At 32.4% G+C, this 26,938-nt stretch overlaps 1 protein-coding gene across 2 annotated transcripts in view; it reads right to left on the reverse strand.

Annotated features, from left to right (window-relative positions):
• Tank (TRAF family member associated NFKB activator) overlaps window positions 1–26,938 on the reverse strand; it is a 76,930-nt gene that overhangs the window by 9,293 nt on the left and 40,699 nt on the right. For both annotated transcript variants that reach the window (XM_076865731.1, XM_076865730.1), the window contains exons 3-6: window positions 19,635–19,743; window positions 18,738–18,856; window positions 1,654–1,730; window positions 914–1,029 (exon numbers count right to left, since the gene is read on the reverse strand). In XM_076865731.1, the coding sequence (XP_076721846.1) occupies window positions 914–1,029; window positions 1,654–1,730; window positions 18,738–18,856; window positions 19,635–19,743 (421 nt within the window). The remainder of the gene's footprint in view (window positions 1–913; window positions 1,030–1,653; window positions 1,731–18,737; window positions 18,857–19,634; window positions 19,744–26,938) is intronic.

The raw sequence follows: 26,938 nt of genomic DNA on the forward strand, positions 1-26,938 counted from the left end.
TGTAGTAGTTGCAGAAAGCAAAATTTGACTGTAATATGATTTTTCAACAGCTTAGATGTTAGAGCTATAAGAAATGAAATGTGATCTTTAATTAAAGGGGTGCTAGTCAGTATTGCTGCAGTATCGTTCAGAGTGAAAACTGTAAATCACATCACTTGGGAATTATCTGCAGAATAACTCACAAGGGTAAAAGAGAATTTATCATTACAAATGATCAGTTTACTTTCCTTTTGTTTACAGAAGTGCTTGTTATCAGACTCAAACCGGTCTGGGACTTCAGGGAAGTGCAGAACTTTTAAATAATACACAGCAACACATATGTAAAATAGATATTCCTTTTAAGCTGTATTTAATACTAAGTTTATATTTTGTGCCTCCAATAGAAATGGCCCTTAGGAAATGTGCATACTACATTTTCATTCTTGAACCAAATTATCAGAAACTATCCATAGAGTTCAATGTAATTTTAGGTAGAAGTTAAAAACAAACACTACCACATATGAGCTAAGTAAAATGCTTAGCTCATATGTGGTAGTGTTTCTTCAAGGCTGCTTACTAACATATGAGTTAAAGTGCAATATGATCTCTAAATAGCAACCAAAAACTTTGAGAGGCATATTTTATACTTATTTTGTATTTTTTTAAGATGGGATTTCTAATCAAGCTGACTAGTAAATGGGTCATTCTATTCAGTCTATACATATCATGTATAATGAAGATAGAGAGGAAAAAAAGTCAATAATTACAGCACATAATACATTACAGAACTTAATACAGCACAAAATTCAAGTATAAGTGGGTGTGGGGTAAGATGGAGATCCTTAGCACTTAAGAAGCCATTCACAAATATTTCACATTCAAAACGAATTCAACCAACATAATCAAAATGACTGAAAGTTAAATCAAACCTTACCAGTTGCAATGTCTGGTATGTTAAGTTTGCTTAAGTGGTCTTTTTGTGCTTTTGCTAGAATGCATATTCTATGGAATTCTTCTTTGAGATCCCAGAAAGTCTTCTCTATACTACCCCTAAAAACAAATCAATATTTTAAAATGTAAACTAACTCCAAATATTTTTTATCATAATAAAATTTACATACCACTATTTTATGTACTACTAGATTAAAAAAATGTTAAAAGTTATTTTAAATTTGTAGAAAATGTTACCAAAAGCAACTCTAATGTTTGGAGAACCAGGCACAAAATAAGTGCTAAATTAAAAGTTCTAATACATAAATGTAGTGTAGATCAGAATATCTATTATTCACACATCACATTAATGCTGGCTTATTCACACATTAACTTCAATGTACAGACTTTTTTTCTCTGTAAACATCATAAATAGAATTATGAAATAGTCCTCACTTTGATAAGGTTCACAATAGGATTCATCCATATAAAATAATGTGACCACAATACATGGTCTATTGAAATAGTAGAACTTTAGAAAATTCAACTTTTACTTCTAGCTCTGCTATTAACTGTATGACTTATTTTAGGTCATTTTAACATGTAGGAGCCTTGGTTAGTTTCTTCCAGTTCTAAAAGAGAGTTGTTTTCTTACAACTGCTAAAATTTATATATATATAAAAATAACTGCATATTTCAAAATTTGTAATTTTTAAGAGGTGGCAAAAAAGGATGCAGAACTACCTTTCATGGAATGAAGGAATGCCAAGACTCCTTGGTGAAGTTTCTTTTCTAGGAGAAGAAACCTCTTGTCTTCTCACCTTAAAGATACAAAAAACGATCATACTTTAAATTGCTTCCAAACTCAAACGAGATTTGGTTAACAGAAAACACAAAGGAACATTTATTTATCTTCTCCATTGAAAAACAAATTGAGGGAGTGTACATATATACACAAAATATATAATAGCTTATGATGTCCAACAGAATTTTTTCTTTAAATGAGATAAAGGAGAAAGGAAAATAAAAATAAAAAGATTAAAGCATGAAGCATTTTGGTAATTTGATAGTAATTCTTCAATTATTATCTTCAGTACTGGAAATTCAAGGAATTCCACAAATTCAATTATTGATAAAAATCGCTACTGTGATACCAAGCACCTCATATGACTAGAAATTGAGTGAAACCTTTGTATTAACTCCTTTTGATAATACTAATAATGGCCTATATGTATTAATGTCTTTGTTTTTGTAGGTTCTTTGCTAAGGAATGCAGCTGTAATAAGAGGAAGAAAAAATAAAACCAAGTTACAGCTACTTATTATTTAACAAGCATTTTAAAGGTTTATAAAGATCATGTAATTATATATTTAAGCTGCTTCAATACAAGTTCTTGCCTTTCACTCCCACCCTGTGGCTTACACTGGTATTGCAATTGTTTTGATCTTTGAAAAAGTCAACACTAAAGAACATGTTGTAATGCTTTATATTCTATGGTTCAGATTTTTAAAAAGTCTTTAAATATATGTAGAAATCTTTGTGTACTTTCTGAAGCTACAAACTAACAAATTCTGAGATTTGAAGAATGGCTATTATATAATCATAATTCAGCCCAAACTATATAATTCAAATTCAAATCCAAACCAGAGGACATATCTTTGGTGACTTTTGATCTTCTTCAATTAAGGTCACTGTCACTATTAGTAAAATGACAATTTTTACTTAATTGTTTTATCACCTGAGTATCTCCCCTTTTAATTTTGCTTTTCAAAAGATTGCTTTGAATATCTTAGGAGTCTTACTTGTCCTCTAAGATGACAAAGACTTGATTTCAGTTTGTTTTTCTTAAAATTAACATGTTCTCCAGTATATATTGCTCTCATTTCCTAGCTTTTTCCTAAAAATGAATACCTACACCATATGTAAAGTATTATTTTGAAGTAGCATAGAATTAGTAAAATAAAATGTTGGCAATCTAAACAATTTGATTTTATATATTATATCATGGTATTGAGGTTAAAAAAAAAAGATCATTTTCTTGCTGCAACTCTGTCTAGCAAACATTTAGGCCACGCCTTCTGAACTAAAACTGTTTTACTGAGCTTTTTTAAAAGTAGTCAGAAGACATTTTCACAATCACAGTTTGTTTTTAAAAGTGGCAGACAAGGTTATTCTTTGGCATTAAGTACAATTACAACACTTAACAGATTTTAGTATGGACAGGAAGAGAGGTAACATTTTAAAGCTAGCCAGTCACTTAGGACACTACGACAAAACAACTTTTAAATAGATTATATTATTAAAACCACATCAAAAAGTCAGAGCAGATATAAAGAGAATAAAATTATTTGGCAATTAATATGTTAAATAATAATGAAGTGTTTATATTAAATGAAATGGCTTCCTTTGAAAAATTACTATTAAAAATTCTTAATATGTTATTTTATTAGGATCTGGAAAGAACCAAAAAGAATTACTTTGTAATTTTAGCCTAAAACTGAAGATGTATTACAGAAAGTGGTAAAGATGATATCCTAGTTTCCAATTTTGATTTTGACAGGAAATAGGAATGACTGCTTCTTTAAAGAATCATTAAAATCTAGTGGAGATGAAGACAGGTGAAAGAAAAGGCTGGAAAAGAATAATACACTTTTGTTTGGCTTAGTAAATTAACTGGTGCCAATTTACTTCTGTGATGTTTGGATTTGATAACTAGTGTGTGTGAATTTGTTGTAAAAAGATGCCCTGGGTGTTCAAGCAGTGGATAAAGGGAAGACTCACTTAGGGATTTCTATGAAGTATCTAAATTTAGTTTTTTTCTTTTTTCTTTTCTTTTCCTTTTTGGTACTGAGGAGTGAATCCTGGGGCACTTAACCAAGGAGTTACATCTCCAACCTGTTTTTGTATTTTATTTAGAGACAGGGTCTCACTGAGTTACTTAAGGCAAGGCTCTGAGTCTGGCTTTGAACTTTCAATCCTCCTGCCTTGGCCGCCTGAGCCACGAAGGTAAAGAACATAGCTCTACTTACTATTATTTTTGTTCTGTTACTTAAGAAAAGCATTACTGGTTATACTAAGCAATATCTACACCTTCTATCATTCATACTAAATTAATCTGCTCATGTATGTCAAATGAAAAATCAGAGTGGCATCCAATAAAAAAAATTTCAAAAAGGGACTTCTTAACATGCTAATTGGGAAAAAAACAAAACCAAAACCAAACCAAAAAAAAAAAAAAAAAAAAAAAAAAAGGCGAGCAGTTTCCTGACAGATGTTTTGAAGTAGGGTTTATTTAGCATGGGTATAGAATATTGATGTTATTTTCCACTGTAGAGTCTTACATAACTTTCTGAAGACAATAATTTGTTTTTCAGGGCTGGGGTTGTGTAGCTCAGTGGCAGAATTCTTGTCTAACACATGTGAGGCACTGGGTTCAATCCTCAGTACCACATAAAAATAAACAAATAAAATAAAGGCATGCTGTCCATCTATCACTACAAAAAATTATTTTTCAAAGGATTTAGGACCGATATAAGTCAATGGCGACTTGAATACTTTTCTTAGAAATCCAGACTTTCTTTTTGATGCTATTACCTTACTTAATGAAAATTTCTCTGTTTGGTGAGCATCTCAGAGTAAGTAAACAATAGAAAAAGACATTTAAAAATTTTTTTTCTATTCTCAAATATTATCTGAGTGGATCCTGTACTTCAGGAAGATGAGGTTATTTTAACTTCAAATAAGAATGCAAGAGAATTTTTGAATATTATTTTAGATTTTAAGCACTACATCATTCAACAAATGAATTTATTTTGAGATACTAAAACTTAAAATACTTAACATCATAAGCTGTTCCAACTACCAGTTTGGAAATGTGAATCTTGTAGAATGAATGCTGAAATGAGTTTTACATGTCAAATACACTTCCAGTATAGCACTGGAAAAGTCATTCAACTAAATCCATTAAGATAAACCCATCTGAAACAGTTGGAGGATGTTGTGAAATGTTTCCTTAAATTTCCTCTTATGTGAATTGAGAGAATTTTGACTTAGTGTAAATCAATTTAAACTTCAACTTTAGGTATTGTAAAAATATATGTTGTTTAATATGACATAATATTTAAAAAGGAGAAAAATGAGTAGCTAATATTTTGCTAGTCTAAAACCAGATTTATTTACTTATTATTTTGCTGCACTGGGCATCAAATCCAAGGCCTCATGCATACTACACAAGCTCTCTACTACTGAGTTATGTTTTTTAAAAATATCCTTATTTATTTATTTACTTTTATGTGGTACTGAGGATTGAATCTAGGACCTTGTACATGCTAGGCAAGTGCTCTACTGCTGAGCCACAACCCCAGGCCCTGAGTTATTGTTTTTATTTTGAGACAGGATCTCACTAAGTTGCCCAGGCTGGCCTTAAACTTTTGATCCTGTTGCCTCAGCCTTCTGAGTATCTGTGATTATAGTTGTGTGTAACCATACAGGCTCAAGTTTGTGTATTTATTTACTTGGTACTGGGGATTGAATCCAGGAGTGCTTTACCACTAAGCTATATCCTCAGTTCCCCTGCCGCCCCCCCCCCCCTTTTAATTTTGAGACAGGATCTCACTAAGTTGCCCAGCCTTGCCTCAAAAACTTGCAATCTCCCTGCATCAGCCTTCCAAGTTGTTAGGATTATAGGTGTGTGCCACTGCATACAACTACAGGTTTATTCTTAATGAAAAGACAATGGAAAATGAGCTAGGGATGTGGCTCAGAGGAAGACCACTTGCCTAGCATGTGCAAAGCCCTGGGTTTGATCCCCAACACTAAAAGGAAAAAAATGTTTTGGGTTACCTTCCAGGATTTGGTATATATCAACTTCTCAAAAAAAGAAATGTATATTTTCCCTTACAGTTATCTTTGTTATAGCTGCTACTAAAAATGAAAGTAAAATTATATAGACTTATGGAACTTTTAAAAAACGATTTGACTAAACTCTTTCACATTTTCTCATATATAAAGAACTTTACCTTGAAAAGACTACAGTTATTTATTTTTACATTGCTGGGGATTGAACCCAAGGCTTTGTGCCTGGTAGGCAAGCACTGTGTCACTGAGCTACTTTCCCTTGCCTATAGCAATGCCTATCACTTTATTCCAGAGCTCATATCAAAGACCCCCTCTTAACTTTAGTTGGGAGCCTTAAATGCAAAGAAATATTTACTTTTTGGTGGTTCGGGCAACTAAGCATAGTCAATTTTTGTTTAGTTCTGGATGATGCTCAACAGAATTATGCTCTTAAAACAGAAAAGTGAATTATGCTCTTACTTTGAATAATGTAAACCAAGAAATACACCAAGGTAATAAAGGATGGATTGGTAAAGGAAATATAAACTGTGAACACCTATGATATAAATAACTAGTTTGATATAATTTACTACAGAAAAGTTAAAATAAATAGTGAAAAAATAAACTGGAAGTAAGGACTCACTTATTATCTAGATTTTTGAAACTTAAGAATGAAATGTTAAAGGACAGACTGAGGTTGAAGATTTCCTTACCAGTTATACATACATATACACTCAGGTAAAAATGGATGATGAAGTCAAACATTGGATTTGGCTAAATTAAGGAGAACGAGAAAAGGAAAAGATTCAGGTGTAAAACAGAACTAGAAAAACATTATGAAAGGAAATTTAATAAGAATAAGTATAAAAGCATAGTAAAATAAGTTTGAAGACAAAAGATAAAAAATACAAAGAAACTGTATTTAATCTATAGGAATTCATGGACATACAAAATCTTTGGTTCTCACACCCTCCTTAACATTCCTGAAAACCTAGCAAAGCAAGAGGAACAAAATCCTCTTCTGCATGGAACAAAATCTGTTCTGCATGACACAGTGTGCTAGGCAAACCCACTGCCAGTGTGGGAACAACTCCAGGGCAAAATGGGATTCATCCCAGAGTTCTGAAGGAAGTGGCAAAAAAATAAACAATATAAAAATAAAATTAAACACCCTAATTACTTCCAAGTTTTTTTTTTTACAGAGTTCTGATTTAATGTAACCCCCCCCATCTCTATCAATTCTATGATACAACATGCTTTTTAAGAAAGGTAAAATCTTTTACCAGTACTATCTCAATTATTATAATTTCAATTCTGACATTAATCTGAAATAAGATTAATACTTTTGAAATTATGTTTTTTAAGTCTTTTACTTTTTATTAAGTACCGTCTATATATTTCTTTTTGAATTTATTTTTGTAAGAGGTAGATATTAATTGTGGGGATGCCTTTCAATAGAAATTACATAAGTCAAGACCAACTTAAGTAAGGCTTCTCATACTCCTTTCTTTGTTTCCCTAAACACTATGCTTAAACAGAACTGATTTGGGATAATCTTTTTCTTTAACCAAAAAGATTTTTTAAAAAAATTAGAGCATTACAGTTGTGCAGAATATTTGGGTTTGTTCTGACAAAATCATACACTCAAGGAATTTAATTTCAACCTTCATTACCCATAGTTTTCCACCCCTCCACCCTGCCCCCATTCTTTCCTCTATTCTACTAATCTTCCTTTCACTCATTTATTTATTTTTTTGACTGGTACTTCCTACATATGCATAATGGTGAAATCCCCTTTGGCAAATTTATCCATGTATATAACATGATTTTGTTACAATCATTTCATATTTTCCCTCTTTCCTATTCTTCTACCTTCCCTCCCATTCTTTATCTTCTACTCATCTTCCCTATATATTTATGAAAGTGCATCCCAACACCTGCTTTCCCTTATTTTGCTTTAGCTTCCACATGAGAGAAAACATCAACCCTTGATTTTCTGAATCTGGCTTATTTCACTTAGCATGATATTCCATCCATTAACTGGCAAATGCCATTATTTCATTCTTGTTTATGAATAAGTAAAATTCCATTGTGTATATACACTACAAATGCCATTATTTCATTCTTGTTTATGAGTAAGTAAAACTCCATTGTGTATATACACTACATTTTCTTAATCTATTCATCTATTGCTGGGCATCTGGGCTGACTTCATAATTTGGCTCTTGTGAATTGTGCTTCTATGAACACTGAAGCAACTATATCACTACAGTATGATGATTTTAGTTCTTTTGGATAAATAGCAAGGAATGGGACATCTGGGTCATGTGATGGTTCCATTCTTAGTTTTTTGAGGAATCTCCATACTGCTTTCCAGAGTTAAGTACAAATTTAAAGTTGTTACCATTACCATGATGAACAGAAGATATCTTCTTGAAAATAGCTATTAATTAATCTGCATGCATTTTTTAACTTAATCCACATAACCTCACATATTAAGTACTTAATGATGATTTTAAAGTTTGCTTACAAACTTAGCTTGCTTTGGAGAGATCAAATAATTTGTCTGAATTCTAGCACATAGAGTAGTTGTGACTGGAAGTTGTGCCTTTTTGCCTGTGTTTAATTACTCAGCCATAATCCTTGGCCTTGGCTGCTAGAGAAACTAAATGTTACAGTTAGTTATCCAGCATAAAGAGGGAAACAAAGAATGGTAACATTTACATATCGTACCAAGTCAAACTAGCTCTAGGATTCTAAGACTGGCCTGTCACACACAAAAAAGCACTAAAACGGGGTATCTTACTGTTAATTCTACTCTTACTCAACTATTTGCTAATAAAGAACTGAACTTAAAAGTAGTAGCTGATAAAGTTCTTTCCTGATACTCTGAATTTCAGAATCATCTCAGGATTGGCATTTGTTCTCTTGTAAATGGGTCACATTTTCTGGGCTCTTCATATATTGAGTAATTTTGGACCATATCTTAAACATTGTAATTATTATGTTACATGGTGCTGAAAGTGTTGGCATGTTTGTTTTTACAATAAAAAAAAATTGGTCAGCTGACTCCAAACTCACTTCCATGGAGAGCAGCAGTTCAGATCAGATGGTTAAACCTTAACTACAAACTGCTTTCAGTTAGTCCTGTTAGCCTTGGGAGAGCCAGAGATTTGGAATGAGTTTAAACAGAATTTAGGGTTCTCTTTCTCTAGGGTTCCTTCACTTTCTAGTAATCATGGATATTCTGGTTTCATTCTCCTTCCTGGTTCTTCTAGCAAGAATTACAGTGGGCTTTCTGCTGGAATTTAAGCTACTGCTATGCCTCCACTGCAACTATGGCCACTATCAGGACAAAACTCTGGAAAACTGGAAATTCATTTTTAGCCAATTACTTGATTCACATTTTTTATTCTCCTCCAAAATATGTCAAGTTTGGTTTCCAGAGTCTTCAGGTGGTTGATTTCTTGCATGTTGTTTGATTTATAAATGTTATAATGGAAGTTTAACTATTAAATTGTTTTTTATTCTTCCATTCTTCTGAGATTTCACCATAAAAATCTAATGGTTTTTTTTTTAAAGCTCTCATTCTGCATAATTTGGAATTTAATTTGAAAGCATTTTATATGACCAACCAGCTCCTCCTTAAAACTATTTTTGGTTCCCAGAATTATATGATATTTCTTACGTTTTGATATTTTCATTGGTCCCTCTTGTTCCTAGGTTATAAGGAACAAGTCTCTAAAAGTCTCTGAAAAGTCTCTAATGTTCAGAACTGGGTACACTGCTCTTTCCCTCTTCTACCTTTCTTTAGTTATATGATCTATTCTCATATCAACTCTACTAAACAGGCCCAATCTCTCTCTTATTAGCCATTCTAAAGTTTCAATCTGTCCAATACATCATGTTCACTTCTGGCGTCTGTTGTAGAAGCGTGTGTGTGTGTGTGAGAATAAGGACTGAATCAGGGCCTTGTACATCCTATGTTTACCACTAAGCTACATCCCTGGCTGAGGAACACCAAGTTTTAAGACACATATAACCACATTACCACCTGTTCCTCAAATCTGGTTTACACTTCCAGTTTCTACTTTTAATGTCAGGCCATTTTTCCTTGCATTAAAACGAAAACAGAAACAAAATGAAACAACAAAAACAATAATTCAGGGCAGGAGAAATCCCAAAAAATAGATTAGGTTCTTGGAAAAGTAAAGTTCAAAACAAAACTGAGGGTCTCACCAACTTTATCTTCATTTCAAAAGGAATGGACATTTATTAAAAAATAGAAAGGAGTTTTAGATTCATTTTTATATAAAAGATGTCATTTTATCCTTATAGCAATATAAGAATCAAGAGCCAGGGGCAGGAATGAGGATTCTCAGGCACAGGTAAAGAGGATGGAGGAGAAAATATTCAATTAGCAGCAATAAGAAGGAAAACAAGGAGATCTCCTATGGCCTCTTGTCCATCCAGCAGCAGTAATATTGTCCAGATGCTCTTAGTAAGGGATACAGACAAGTCAGTGGCCCCTCTGGTATTATTAGGATGAAATGTAGAGGAAAATGTGTTGTCCTTAATGCTCAATAGTGAAGAGCAATTAGGGGTAGAAGGAACAGTGGACAAATATATCAGATATGGAATTACTTAGATGAAACTGAGTTGGAAGGCAAAAATCATACTGCTATCGATAAACACAGCAGAAGAAAGAAAACAGATACCCATCTCAGATTTATGGTGTTTCCAAAAGGGACTGATTAGAGAAGAAAAAAAAAAATCACAGGTTAATGACATGGAATAGGTGGAAACTACTTTACAACAGTTTTATTATGACTCTAGAATATGGAAAGATGACTAACTGTCAAAGAAAACATCTTCCAGGGAAAAAGTCAACTTTCATAACGTAACAATTAGGTGTTTTTTTTTTTTTTTTTTTTTGTGTGTGTGTGTGTGTGTGTGGTGCTGGGGATTGAACCCAGGGCTTTATGCATGCAAAGTGAGCACTCTATCAACTGAACTATATTGCCAGCTCAACAATTAGGTTTAATCAAGGAAGAAAGTTCAGAAAGTGAAACACATTAGGTACAACTGAAAAATTAGATAAGTCTTCTTTTCTCCTACTCTCAAATTCTAGTAATGTCTTTGTAGGGATTACAAATTCAGTAAGAGGACATTAAAATACAACACTGGGAAAAGTGTTAGCTAGAGATCCTGTGATTAAATAAAGACAAGTGGCTCTCTTACTGCTGATTTCAGATTCTACATATAATTCTTATGCTTTAAAAAATTACCAGAGAGCACAGAATGCAGCATTTCACATTTCACAGGTCTATAGTTTTGTAAAACATATTAGGCAATGTACCAGGTGGATACCTGTTTCCTCTTTTTTTTTTGGTAGGTGATGCTGAGAGTCAAACCCAGGGTTTTATGCATACTAAGCAGATGCTCTACCACTAAGCTCTATCTCCAGCCTCCACATTGTCTTTTAACAGATTAGAGTCAAAATTCAGAGTTTGTTCTGGATTTAATATAATAGATACAATTAAGTTACTAAGTTAAAGTATCATAATTTAAAGTATAAATGTATAAAACAACAAATTATCCAATAAATGTGAAAAGGACTGATAAGTGAGCATTACAATCTTCTGCATCCATAAAGGTCCTGAGAAGATGCTAGGGTATTTTTAGCACATTTTTTTTTTCAGTAGGATGTAAGTAATATCTTACTGAGAAAAGGGCAACATGATTTTTCTGAGAGGAAATTATAGTTAAACCAGTGGTTCTCAAAATATAGTCCATGATCCCTGGGGGTCTCAAGATTATTTCAAGGGATCCATGATGGGAAAAGGATATCTGAGATGGGTTTAGTGTCTCTGCACATTTTTGCTTCACATATTAATAATACAAGGTTATGACTAATCTTTACCTGTACATTTCTCAGGGTTGTGCTTGCAAAGAGCAAACTTGAAAGATGAGATAATATCACCCTTGGACAAAGAATAAGCTTGTTTAGTGCTAGCTATAACATAAAGGGTTCCTCTACTACATTATAACCTACTGCATCTGCATGCATCTCTCTGGGTTAATATGTGTTATCCCAAGGTATGAGCAATGCAAATATGATGTTCTTTTGCTTGTTGTGCTGTAACTAATAAAGTCCTTTTTCTCTGATCCAGTCTGTTTTCATTCAGGATCCATAAAAGAATAGCCGATAACTTACTAGTTTTTAAGTAGGGTGAAATGAGGTTAACTACTTTCTTAATACTATTAAAATGCAATTTGCATTTATTTGTTTTTACTAAATTGATGTTTACAAGTCATTTACATGGCAAAAGCAATGGTGTATAAAACTGTGATGTCAGAGTGCTACCAAGGCCATGGTACCCAACAGTATTCACTGTGTTCTTTAATGCCACAAACTCAGTAAAAAAGAATCAACAATCAGAAAAGGCTGGTTTCACCTAAGACTGTTCTTAATAATGCAGTAAAAATTATTTCTATTGAATTTTTTATCTCAAGTTAGCAAAACTTTTAAATATTTGGTGTGAAGAAACAGGAAGGATGCACAAAAAAATGCTGCTGCATACTGAAGTACAATGGTTGTCTTGGGAAAGAGAACTTGTGCAATTCTTTGAGTTGCAAGCTGAACTAGTCACTTTTTTAATAGAATGCCGTTTTCACTTGAAAGAATGACTGACATGCAGACTATGGTTATTCAGACATTTCCCGAAAAGAAAATGAAGTTAGGAAAACAAGTGACAAGATTTGTTGCCAATGATAAAATTTGAGCTTTCAAGTGACAATTAAAATTTTGGAAAACTTGTACCTGTCACAGTAAGCTTGACAGCTGCCCAATACTTGAAGACTTTTCGGATGAGATCATTGATGATGTTACATGTGATTTTTAAATATTATACAACGAACTAAGTCGACATTTGGGAGATCTGTAATCTTTACAACTCACTAAACCAGTATGTCCCAAATGACCAGTTTATAATGTTATAAAAGAAATTCAAAGTATAAGGAAGATCAATGGTTTTTAATGTAGCGGAGACGTTCATTGACATGGTTTTAGATACCAGGCTGCAGTTAACATTTAAGAAACTACTACTGTGGCTGAGGCTGTAGTTCAGTGGCAGAGTATTTGCCTGCCACGTGTGAGGCAGTGGGTTTGATCCTTAGCACCACATATAAATGAAACAAATAAAATAAAGGCATGCTGTCCATCAACAACTACAAAAAATAAAAAATAAAAAAAGAAACTACTTCTTATCAAGTTTTGGAGTAGTATCAAAGGAAAATATCCATAATTGCTAAAAAAGCTTCCCCTTTCCAAAAACATCATTATGTGAGGCTGCATTTTTGTAGTGTAATTCAATATCAACAAAAAATCACAGCAGACTACATGCAGAAGCATTTCACAGCACTGGAAAAATAAATATATTCAAAACCAATTTTGAGAACTTTTAGGATGACAGATCATGACACAACAAGAGAAAACAGGTTGGGGAAGCTTTCCTTACCTACTGAGTTTGAGAAAACAGCTTTTCATCCCTTGGTGGAGAGAAATCAGAGCTAGATAGAATATACCAACTTTTTTTGTGGACTTTGAAAAAGTAAAAAAAAAAAAAAAAAAAAAAAAAAAGAAGAAGAAGAAGAAGAAGAAGAAGAAGAAAAAAGAAGGGAATTGTGAGAAAGGGTTTAACAGGAGGAAATAAGGGGAAAAATAACCAGTCACATCAGACACATTTAAATTTGCTTATAAGTTAGGGAAAAGAATTAAAAAAGTGACTTGATACTTCTCATTTTCATCTCTTCTCCAGAGTTACTTCCAGTATTATAATAAAGCAAAAACCCTAAAATTATGTACTGTATTAAAAACCAGAGACCTATAGAAGGAAAGGGTTAAAATGAATGAATAATACAATATAAAAACAAAATTTCTCCAAGAGAAATTGCAATGTAAATATTAAAATGCTTTGGTATCAATATTTTTTTTTTTTCGTCTTTAGTATGTCACTTTAGCAAAAACTTTAGAGACTTTACCCAAGTCAGTGGTAAAACACTTGCCTAGCTAGGCAAGATCTTGGGTTCAATCTCCAGCACTGCCAAAAAAGAAAAGAAAAAAAAAAAAAGCAAAACAACCCAACCTCTGATCTTTAGTAAGTGAGCAACTGGATGAAGATAATTTTTCTCTTCTAATTATATTCAACCAGAGAGTCTAAAAAAAAAAAAAAATAGTCTCCAAAGAGATGAATAATATACACATATAAGTGTTATATGTAAAAAGGGTAAATTTGATCCAGTTTCTAGAAACAAAACTAGGGAAAATGGGACATTTGCTTTGACTAAGAAGCCAAGGATCCTGAGGTAAAACTTACAAAAACACATTTTTCTCTAGTTCTCTATAAACCTCAGTTTAGGATAATGTATGAGATAGCTATTTCTGTCTAATACATAATGAAAAGAAAAAAACTGAGCATTAAAGAAATGTAGGGACTTAAAAAAAATTGAGTAATAAACCTAAGCTGTCAAATTATTTCAAGTTCCTCCTTTAGAAAAGGTACATACAATACTATGTGTTAAGATGATATAAATCAGACTTAACTTTCTTATGGAAATCACTTGGTTGTTAGATATCCTGTATAAGGCCTAATTTTAAACTTTTGTTCAAATGTCGAAAAACATTTATCATATACTTGTATACTATATTCTATTTTAAAGCTTTTACAATGTATATAAAACCCGGTATCTGGACAATATGCACCAACTTAAACAAATAGTCTTGCAACAGAAAAAAATGTCTAGTGTTGAGTTGTGCTGAGAGAAGCAATGGGGGCCCAAAACTCAGATGAATATCCCTAAGTGGGAGTTGTCCCAGGAGTCCAGAGGATATGAAATATGAGCAACACAAGGATGAGGATACCATCTGAGACTCAAATCTGTGAAACTAGAATTTTATAAAACACAAAAGGCTAGGAAGCAGAAAATTATTCAAGGTCACATTGCTTAATAAAATCAGCATATGTAACTGGAGGAACATACTAGGTAAATGCCTAGGAATCCATGATTATGTTGCTTAAAAATGGTTATGTATGTGTAAATGAAACTTATTAAAAACCTTCAGTTTTATCTTTTTTTTAATGTTATTAGTTGTTGATGGACATCTACTTATTTATTTATTTATATGCGGTGCTGAGTGCCTCACATATGCTAGGCAAGCATTCTACCACTGAGCTTTTTTATACAATGTTATCCAAAGTGATCTGGAATAATTCTGGTTCTTATCTAGAGATTATCCTTTTTCCATAAAAATCTTATAGAAAATTTGAACTTATGTATATATCCTTGCACACTAACCAAGATAGTTAAAGGAGAACTTTTCTTCTTTTCCCTAAACTAAGATTCAAGTGTCTACTGAAGCCTACTGTCAATTCATTGGGATAAGAGTTATTTTCCCTACATGAACTCAATTTTGAGCCACTGCTCAAGCTCACTTAGGAATTTTAATTTTTAAATTAATGTCCTCCATATGTTTTATCAGTGCCATAAAATTAGAATTTTATTTTCATTAGCCTTAATTACATGATAGAATTAAGTTATAGCATTAAACTATATAAGGCTAAATTTCCTATCATATTGTTTTATAATGCTTGCTAATTACTTTGGGTCTCTAAATCTTCAATTTGCATGTTGTTACTCTTTTTTTTTTTTTCTTTTAATATTGCTGCCAATGACTAGCAAGGCTGGGACAATGGAAGTTCAATAAATACTTCTTCTCCAAGTGACTGACAAGTGAATTTTTAGACATGAGCTTTCTCAAACATGTCAGAGTGTCTACATTTACTTGCAATTGCCAGGTACAGCACATCAGATTTCCTTAATGTTAATATTGAACAGCTCCCTAAGGACCTCATTTTTTTTTAACTAAACCTACAAAATTCTGTTTCTCAAAGCTACCTAATTCACTGATCTAATCACAATGTAGCTATATCAGAATTTGCAAACCATTTATTTAACTGGCATCTTTTAGTAAAAACTGTACTCATCCTATTTTCTTAACATATTTTTTAGTTGTTGATGGACCTTTATTTTCTTTATTTTATATGCAGTGCTGAGAATTGAACCCAGTGCTTCACACATGCTAGGCTAGTGCTCTACCACTGAGCCACAACCCTAGCCCATGTATTCATTCTATTTTTAAGCTTTTGAGAAACTCAGATGAAAAACCAAATACATATATAAAGAATAAATTAGAAATATATATATATATACACACACATATATATACACATTTCTTATACACACATATATGCATTTATAGTCAGAACTGAAGCACAAAATCAGCTATTTGGAACTAGAACACATAATCTCTTTAAATAGTTAAACATTTGAATAATACTACGTTTACTTCATGTTTTGGATTCTAGAATCCGGAATACTTTTATAACATTCAGTAATGTCAGTTTTGCTTATGAAATCAAGACTTTGGGGCTGGGACTGTGGCTCAGTGGTAGAGTTCTCGCCTAGCATGTGTGAGTCACTTGGTTCGAGCCTCAGCACCACATAAAGATAAACAAATAAAGGTATTGTCCATCTACAACTAAAAAATAAAGATAATAGTAAAAAAAAAAAAAAAAGACTTTATGGAAGAGATGGGGACAGCATTTCTTTGTTCTCCAGTGGTTGGTAGTGTCAGGTATATAACCAGAATTCAGAATTTCTGAATGAAGAAAAACAGTTTACCAATATCACCAAATTATTTTGTGTTCTTATTATTGCTCCCTAAATATTTTCTTGCATCAAAACACTGTAGAATTCTTATAATTTCCTACACAAAGTCAGATAGAAAGATGAGTGCAAAAGATTTCTGTCAAACCCTTGGACACCTAAGATAGTATTTAGTTCATTCATCAACTGAAATACCTACCAGGAGCAAACATAAAATTCTCATTTCTGAGATCATAAAAATGATGTAGTATATTAAAAAAATAAACTAAAAATAATAATCTATATTTAAAGAACAAATTTATTAAAATAATTAACTGCTATCATGTAAACAGGTTACTATTTTTGACAATAGTGTCCTGCAAACAAAACATAAATAATGCTTGTCAAGAAGAAGTGTTAGCTGGGTGCAGAGAATTACATGCCTGTAATCCTAGCAACTTGAGAGGCTGAGGCAGATTTCGAGTTCAAAGCCAGCCTTAGCAAAAGCCATTCAGTGACACTCTGTCTCAGAATAAAATACAAAATAGGGCTGGGGATGTGGCTCAGTGGTCGAATGCCCCCGAGTTCAATCCCTGCTGTCTGCTCCCCCAAAGAAGAATAAGTGTATGCATTTTATTTCTTATTTGCCAATATTTTCAATTTTTGTTTGTTTTGTTTTTTGATTTGATTGAACCCAAGGATACTTTACCACTGAGTTACATTCCCACCCCTTTTTAGAATCAGTAACAACATGAAACAGTTTCTTGGTTCTTTTAGCACTGCTCAGCTATTCTCCTTTGGAAAGTTTATATTCATAATGGAATTTTTAAAATTGTTCTTAAGATGATAGGCTATGATACTTGTTTCCTTTCAAATGAATGATAGAATTAAAAAAAATTTTTTTTTTTTAGCTGTAGATAGATACAATATCTTTTATTTATTTTTTTATATGGTGCTAAGAATCAAACCCAGGGCCCCATGCATGCAAGGCAAGTGCTCTACCACTGAGCTACAACCCCAGTCCCAAATGATAGAATTTTATTTATTTTTATTTTTTGGTAGTATTGGGGACTGAACTCAGGGTCTTACACAATAGGCAGGTGCTCTGCTAGTGAGCTACATCTCCAGTCTTCATGACAGAATTCAGAAAGCTGAATTCACTTTATGTGTATTTTTTTCTTGCTGGGGATGAATCCATGGTCTAGCATACACTTTACCACTTAAATCCCAGTTCCTGAATTTACTACAAAATTCTGCCAAATGCCTTTCCTCTCATTAACGTTTATCAGATGGTGAGTTAAATAGCAGCCCTCTCCCCTACCTTACCACTTAATCTTTGGCACCCTCTTCTATGTAACTGACAATCTATAATGCCTATAATGCTTTCAAAATATATTTATAAAACATTAATACTCTTCTCACCCTGGAGCATTTAGTAACTCCCTTCTAATAAACAGAATAAAGAAGTGAAAGATACTATAGAGAATTTCTCATTCTAAAATTTTTATTTATTGAAAAAGATGTCAAAATTGGATTTCTCAGATTTGATGTTAAATAATAACTAAGATAGTCTTAGTTGTGGGATCAGTAACTGAAAAGCCCTGACAAACAAATAAAATCTCTTGCTTTATTTAGAAGGAAAGATATAAACATCAGTTTATTTTAATTTTCTAAACTGCTTCTAAAGATAAACTTTTCTGCTCTTAATGGATGTTTAGCTTGTTTCTAACAATTGTATGTAGCAAGATAATCTTTGCATATATGTCCATGCAGATATAAGTATTTCTGTATTGCTTCAATGACAAAAACTTATGCTTATGCTTGTTAGGTGAAGTGTTTTGTTTTGTTTCTTAAACTGAGCACTGAAATTAAAGAAAAAGTAGAAAGTAATTTTCAAACCTAGTATCATCTGTATCTTACTATCTACCTTATTTTAAACTTATAGAACTTTGCTAAATGCCTATGAAAAGAAAAATAAAATATTAGAAAATATGAAATGTAAGCCTTTAGTCTACTTGAAAATAGTTCTTCTATTTAGGAACATGTCTGTCATATGTTTGTATATACTGAACTTCTGTTGAAATTCCAATGGTGGATCACCTCAGGAAAATAAATGAGGAAGATATATTGTATATCAGCATTTAAAGGCTGCTTTTTTGCAGAGCAATGTTAGGGTTGAAAAGAATCTTGTCTACTTTTTACCTACATCCTGCCCTCCCAAACCCTAATAATATACTGACTAAATAATTTGGGAAGTCTGTGGAACCTAATTTCTCATTTCTCACCTTTGACTGCTTTTCTCTTGGTATTCCAGATTTCACTTTATCAAGTGGCTGATCAAAGGTCAAATTATTCTTTCTTGTTTCGCCATCTTCAAGCAGGGGAACATAGTCATAACTGTTATCTGCAAGATAAAGACCTTTTGAACATCAGTAGAAAACTCTTATTTTTGATATCACTTGAAAAAGTAAAAATAATCACCCCCCCCAATTTTTAAAAGAATAGATTTTAAGCTTTAAGTTTTGAAAATTATTTAGATAACAGTTACCTTGAAAAGTTGCCCATTTAGTTTTTTTCTTTCCTACTAAACACAAAAAACCCTTACTCTTCCAAGGTCAGCAGTAAAACATGTTAGAATTCAGAAAGCTAGAAATATGCTTTCTGTATTATTCTCTTACCAACAAAGATCATATTTTCTTGTTTAAGAAAATTTATCATATTTTATATAATTTGTCATATTGTTGTAATTTATCATATTTTCTTGTTTAAGACAATTATTTATATAACTACTCCACGCTTATTGCAGGCAAATTAGAAAATGTGGGCATGTCATAAAGAATGAAAAATAAAAGTTACCCACAAGTTTTATCACCTGTGGATTATTTTCTTATGAGATATCCTTAGGATCTTTGAACTAACTTTTAGTTCAAAAGGCATAGATATTTAAAAACACTTCTGCTATTACTGGCAGAATATCTTCATGGAAGTTTTATCAACCTAGTCTTATCACACAGTATAATGTGAGAATCCATTTCCTCAAATTCTGTAAGTGTTCATTTAAATAATCATAATGTATAGCTGTGCTACACTTATTATATCACAACTACTGAGAGACAATGGAAAAGTAAAATTTCAACTTTCACCTTTCTTTTCTCTAAGAGGTTCAAAAACTACAAACATACCTCGACTGGAATTCACAAGAAGTAACTGTGATTTTAGCTTGTCAATAATAGTTTGTTGAAGTGACAGCTGTTCCTGTTGCTCACGTATTCTCTGCTCATAGTTCTCAGTCTGCTGACATGAAAACCAGTTAGCCTGATACTTACTGACAGACATGAACATACATTTACTGTCTACTAGGAGTTGCCCATATTGCATTTCTCAGGTACTAAGAAAATTTGATTGCAATTGGCTCCAGGAATGTATTTGTAATTGTTACAAACATCAGTGGTTTAAGATACTTAAAACACATAAAATTTTTTAAAATCATCTTATTTGAAGAGATTTCAGTCAAGATTTGACGTTACAGTCTTTTGGTATTTCAGTTACAATAAAAATTCTAATAGTAATTTGAATTTAATCCTTTAAAAAGCATGGATGATAAGACAGATGTTATATTAAAATGATTCTTTAAAAATACACACTAACTTACAAAGATTAAAATGTCAGGTCTTTCAAATAAATACTTCTGAATTTGTTTTTAGAATATAAAAACACAAAAGAAGTGCTATATAAGTATACTGGTCAGAAACTTCTTTTCTAAGTTGTAGTAATTCAACAACATGGCTAATGATTACTGTATATTTTAAGTACCATAATTTCCCTTATCTTTTTTTTTTAACATTTCTTTGGTTGTTGATATACACAATATCTTTGTTTTATTTTTATTTATTTTTATGTGGTGCTGAGGATCAAACTCAGTGCCTTATACGTGCCAGGCAAGCACTCAACCACTGAGCCACAACCCCAGCCCCTCCCTTATTTTTTTAATCTATGCATTTCACTATTTTATTGCAATAGCTATGAAAATTAAGCAATGAAAAAAGACACAAGTGTATATTAAGAAAACATATGTTGTAAACCTTCAAGAAAATTTGAAAATGTTGTATTACAATTACCAAATTAGTAGTCCTAAAAATACATTAGCAAAACATGATAGAGGATCCTTACCAATTTCTATTATTGGAGAAACAAATAAATAATTAAATTGTAAATTCCTTGAAATATGAAAGGGGTCCTAATAAACTTAAAGTGTCCTTCAGCATATACTAAATATTTGTTTTTTTAAAAAAAATTTAACTTGCTTTAATTAGTTATACATAACAGTAAAGTGCATTTATGCACTTTGATATACATAGATGGAATATAATTCCTCATTTTTCTGAATGTACATGTTGTAGAATCATATTGGTCATGTAGTCACATATATACATAAAGTAATAATGTCTGTTCATTCTACTATCCTTCCTATCCCCACATCTCCTCCTATACTAAATACTTGATTTTAAAATGACTCAATCAAAATTCACAACTAGTGAAGCTCTATTATTTTCTTTTTTTTAATATTTATTTTTTTAGTTTTAGGTGGACACAATATCTTTATTTTACATTTATGTGGTGCTGAGGATCGAATCTAGTTACTTGTGCATGCTAGGTAAGCACTCTACCACTGAGCCACAAACCCAGCCCCATGAAGCTCTATTATTTTCAGAGACCAATAAATCTGAAGTATAAATTATATGGCTGTTCCTAGATTCTCAAATACAGATTAATTCAAGAAATTAAAACAAAATAACCACATTTACCAAAATAGAAGGTGAACTTTAATAAGGATTATACTTCAAAAATGAATAACTGGCAGAGTAATCTGAGTGAAGTCTTATGTTAAGTTGACATTCCCCATAGAACTCTGCAAAGCACGTAAAACACATGCTTACTGGGGGAAAAATGAGATAAAGAATTCAAATATATTTTATCATCATGAATTAAAAGAATGAGTCTTCTAAGTATACATGGACCACATGTTCAATGACTGAGAGTCTCAGAATAGATCCTTAGGTGCTCAAGTCTAATCTAGGGCCAATCTACTCAGGATAAGGCATCTTATTCTTAAACAAATTCATATTCAAGCTGCTAGAAACACAGCTAGGGTAGATTGGCTGAAAGGATCCAAACATCTACTTCAAATTCTTAATACCTTAAAATTATCTAGACTACAACAGAGTAATCAGCATACACGTTAATCTTTTGTGCCTCCATGCATTTTGAACTTTCTCCAAAGAACTCAAAAAAGTTCTTCATAAACATCCAATAATTACCTGTTTTTGACTATATTTGGATAAGCCTTCTATTGTGCAGAGATAAGTTACCTACACAAAAAACAACCCATAACAAATGTCTAAGTTATTTAAGTCTCAGTCATTCTTACCTACTACGGGTTTTTCTCCACTTTAATGAAGAACCCAAATGATCATATATTTTCTCTTGTAATCTACTCAGAAAGCTTCTGTCAGTCAATTTTCATCATCTACTCTGACTTAAAAACATACTTTATGACATCTGCATGTAAAATTACAATAAGTGAATAATCCTGAAAATATATTTAGTATATCCTGGAAAAAATAATAGATCAACAGTAATTTCAAGTTGAAGACTTGAACTATTTCTTAAGTCCCTTGATTATGTATTATAAAGCTCAAATAAATTCTGCAATAATTAAAAAAAAATCTATCCGGAAGTTGCTAGCAGGGGAAAGAGAATAGCAATGATCTATATCCTCCACTGTACTTTTCATATACTTCCTTATAGAAGTTATAGTCTGTGTCTGATTTCCCTCTAGATTCTATAAATTCTTCATGGGCACAGTCTATTTCTTCCTGATGTCTCCAGAAGATCACAGAATGCCTGGCATATATTGAGATGCTTAGCAAAATATTAATTGAATACACTTAATTAAATTGTTAATAAAATAGAAGAGAAAAAGATATGCCTTCAGATATGAACTGAAGGAATGGAGGGAGAAATGACTTTGCCTATATTTCAATGAGGAAAAAGGAAAAATAGAAACAAGGTCAGTAGGTGAATAAGACAAAGAGAATTTAAGTTTGAAAAGTGTGGATGTAAAAGACAATGTTTGAAGGCTTTTATGTGGGTGCAGGAGAAGAAAGCTTATATTGTTAGGAAGTACTTTGAGGAGAGAAAATATATATTCAGAAAAGCATATAAAGATTTTGACCACAGACACGCTATGAAGAGTCTGGAAATAACTATTATATTAAATTGGGGGGGGGACAATAGAATTCAGTTTATTTGCTAGGTTTGGAAACAGTGAAATGAGTTTTATCTTATTTTTATTAAATTATTTTGTTTACTGAACAAATCTGAAAACATATAACCTAAAAAATCCTTAAAAGTCAAATAATTGTTGCATGGTCACAGTATTTTTAAAAAACAATACAATTACAAAGCAAGCGCATTCCAGTACTATCAAAGACCCCACAAAACAGAAAAATCACTAACAACCACATTGAAAATGTACAACAGCAATGTCTTGTCAACACTTCTGTACAGAGCACAGACATGACAGCTAAAACAGACAGAAGAGAAGATGCTTTTGACAGCCAGTGTGTGTGAATGATTCTTTGAGTCAGATGGCAGCAACAAGTTACCAACTAGGAGATCTGCATGACAACTAACCATCCATCTGTATCAAACACCATCTGGCCAAGATGACTCTGGCTTCTGTGTACTTGACACTCCTTCTAAATTCCAAAGACTAGCAAAACAAGTGGTCTACCAGCATCTACAGAGCTAAACAGGTACTCAGGTACTGTGTCATAAGATACATTGTACTCTTTCTTAGTGTTTGAAAGCAAAATTTAAAAGAATTGTGATCAAATGAGTTATACACCTTAAATTTATTAAAAATGGTTGTCCATTTACACTCTAGACTATCACAAATAAAGCAAAAAGTTTATCTTAAGAATTGCCCTTTTACCAAGACAAAATTTTAATCCTTCCTCTTCAAAACTAAGGCAACATATTTCCTGTAATTTTGGACATACAGCTGTTCAAGTTTTCATGAGTTTCATAAATATTAAAATAGAGTTCTATAAATTGAATTTTTTCCTGATTCTGACATTGAATGTTCTCATTTTTCATATATAAAGTGCTCATTTCCTAAATAGGGAAAAAAGTTCAAGTGTCCTTCAGTCATCTGTAATACCCTAAATAGATCAAATATTATTTATTCTTATTCTTAAGAACTAATTCCAATAGTCTGAAAAATACCATGGCTTTCTTCTAATGATTTACTAAAGAATTTAATAAATGATGAATGGATTAAAAAATAGTCTCAATTTAAAAACCTTTCGAACTGCTCCAAGATTAACAAAGAGAATGAAAGGTTCGTTGAAGGATCTGCTTGGCTACAAATGCTCTCAATAGGGAGCTCCACAATTCATAAGGAAGATAATAAATTATTCCCAATAAAGAAAGAAACTAATAATCTTATTTTAGATAAAACTAATAATTTAGATGCATTCTAGTCAAACATTGGTAAGCTAATCATCAACTTCAATTTTAAGTTTTTTAAAAAGTATGAGATCATATAGCCTGGCTTACACATCTCCTTCTTCAACCATTCTCTGCCTAATAGGTTGTAAGTCCTGCACACCCCTGCCCTTCAGATCAAGACTATTATATAGAGATCTGTAATTTGACAGATATCAGATTTGATTATTTACTATTATGTGATAATACCACCATCAGTTTCTCAGCATGCCAAGTAATAAACAATGTCCAACTATTTTCATTCTATGATTCTGTTTTGGTCTTGATTTATTTGCCTCTTTGAACCTTTGGCTTTTTTATCTTTGAAATGAAAATAATATTTATCTGAAGGATTAAAGGAGATGACATATAAAATAATATTTATCTGAAGGATTAAAGGAGATGACATATAAAATATCTGTTACACATTTAGCTTTTTGCAAATGTTTATTCCCTTCCTTTAATAATGAGCCAAGTACATAGAGTTACCCCTAGATCAATGTTTAAAAGAGCTTGGAGGTTTGGGCCACTTCTGAGAGCTCCTGAAAGGATAATGTCTACTGGAGTTATGGGGGCAGAGCTGCCATGAAGACTTCAAACTGTTAAGGCTACAAGTGTGCAACTCTACCCTGGGAGAACCAAAGGTATGAGACTCCAAACTGGGAAAGCTGTATCCAGCAAAGCCCGTAGGTATTGGTGCCCAGAGCCTTGAGGGCCGCTCAGACCCACTTCAGTGGACATGGACTTGAGATTATTCTCAAGCCTCGAGATTCAATATTAGCCCTTCTGGGTTTTAGATTTGGTCAGAACCTGTTGTCCCTTTCTGCTTTCCTGCTATTTCCTTTTAGAATGGGAATGTCTGTGCTATGCCTGTTCTACCACTGTATTTTGGAAGTACATCCCTTGTTTAATTTCACAAGCTTATAGCTAGAAAGGAATATGCTGCAGGAGAAATTATACCTTGTTGCACCAATAACCCATTTAGATGCTATTTAGATGAGACTTTAGACCTAGATTTTAAAATTTATACTGGAATGAGTTAAGACTTTTGGGACAGAATGAATATACACCATATATAAATATACCATGTTTTTTTTTTTTTTTTTTTTTTTTTTTTGAGAAAGACATGAATTTTGGGGGCCAGGGGCAGAATGCCATGATTTGAATTTGTGTACCCTGCAAAATTCATGTTAAAACCTAATTCCCATTGTGATGATATTAAGAGGTGGGGCCTTTTAAGAGGTGATAAGGTCATGAAGGCGCCTCCCTGATGAATGGGATTAGGATTTTAAAAGGAACTATTTGCATGGGGTTCAGTCCTTTTTGCCCTTTTATCAGGACACAGTGTTCAAACCCTTTAAATATAATAGGTGCTCAATACATTTTTTAATAAATGTCAAAATGTAAATATTTTTTACTAGGTGCTCAATACATTTTGGAATAAATGTCATAATGTAAATATTTTTTAATAACAAATACTCTTGGATATACATACTATACTGACAACCCAAATTTCTGGAAATAAAAATATGGGAAAAACATATAATTATTTAAATTCTGATGGATAAAAAGTGAATTCAGCTAAGTACTAACAATGTAGTTTAAAAGAAAAAAGACTTTAATCAGAAAGCACCTTTATCTACTACCAGTACCTTCAATAGAGAACAGAAAAGAATAAAAAAAAAAGGGGGGGGGGTGGAGATCTTGTAAAAACAAGATCAGTAAAACAGAAGCAGGGGACCAAGGGAGAAAGGAGAATTGGAGAATGAAGTTAACCAAATTATGCTATGTGCATATATGAACATTGCATAATTTATTCCTATTTTACATATAAATATAATGCATCAATTAAAAATATAGAGAAGAAAGATCAAGAGAGTGGAGGAAATGATTCAGGGGGATGGAAGAAGGGAGGGAAAGATGAAGTGATGGGAACTGATATGAAGAAAACTATGTTATATACATTTATAAAATATGTCAAAATGAACCCCACTAATATGTATAACCATAATGCACTGATAAATAAATTTAAAAACAATAAAATGCTTTATCACCACCAACACTTTACGCAGCACATATTTTGTTGGAACAAATAAAGAAAAAAATGAAGGATGGTAGACAATAATGAGGCCATTTACATCTCAAGAGAAAGTGAAAAAAAATTTTAAATGTGGTACCCACAATAAAGGTATTTTGTGCCTTTATGCATTCCTTTACAACATGTTCTAAAGCTTTTAGGGTTAACATAACCCTTCAGGATAAGAATTTATACTTCTGGTGGCTCAATAAAAGTTGTTAAATAAAGCAGTCTGACAACAAAGCAGTCCTTATTGCTTTATATTTACTGTCAGAATAACAATAAATATTAGAGAAGGTTAATGATAAAAAGAGCATAGCCAAATTTAGTCTTATTTAAAGCCTTCATCTCAACCTCACTGGTTGGTCAATAAGGCTGCTTGTTCAGCAAATTGAATGGTTTTGAATATTATGCCTTTATTACAGGTACAAATAAAAAGCAACTTATAGCACAGGACCTGAACTACTCTAGAATTAAGAAGATTGTTTCTTTCCTACATAAAAATGCTATTTTTTCTCCTTTAATCAAGACTGGGCAAGAACTGACAAATTTCACATTTCTTTTCAACAAAGAGATTTATACTTTCTGATTACATAATGCAAAGGATCTTGGGACAGCAGGAGAGGTCAGCAGCAGGAGGTTTTCTATAACCTAATCATTTATGACTTATAAATGACCATCTGTCTTTTATTTTTCATTTTTCCACTAGGGATTGAACCCAGAGGTGCTTAACCACCAAGTACAACCCCAACCTTTTTAATTTTCATTTTGAGACATGGTCTTCCTAAGTTGCTTAGGGTCTTGTTGAGTTGTTGAGGCTGGCTTTGAACTTGTGATCCTCCCCCCTCAGCCCTACCC

This window comes from Callospermophilus lateralis, chromosome 9 (genome assembly GCF_048772815.1).
Source record: "Callospermophilus lateralis isolate mCalLat2 chromosome 9, mCalLat2.hap1, whole genome shotgun sequence".
Lineage (NCBI taxonomy): Eukaryota > Metazoa > Chordata > Mammalia > Rodentia > Sciuridae > Callospermophilus > Callospermophilus lateralis.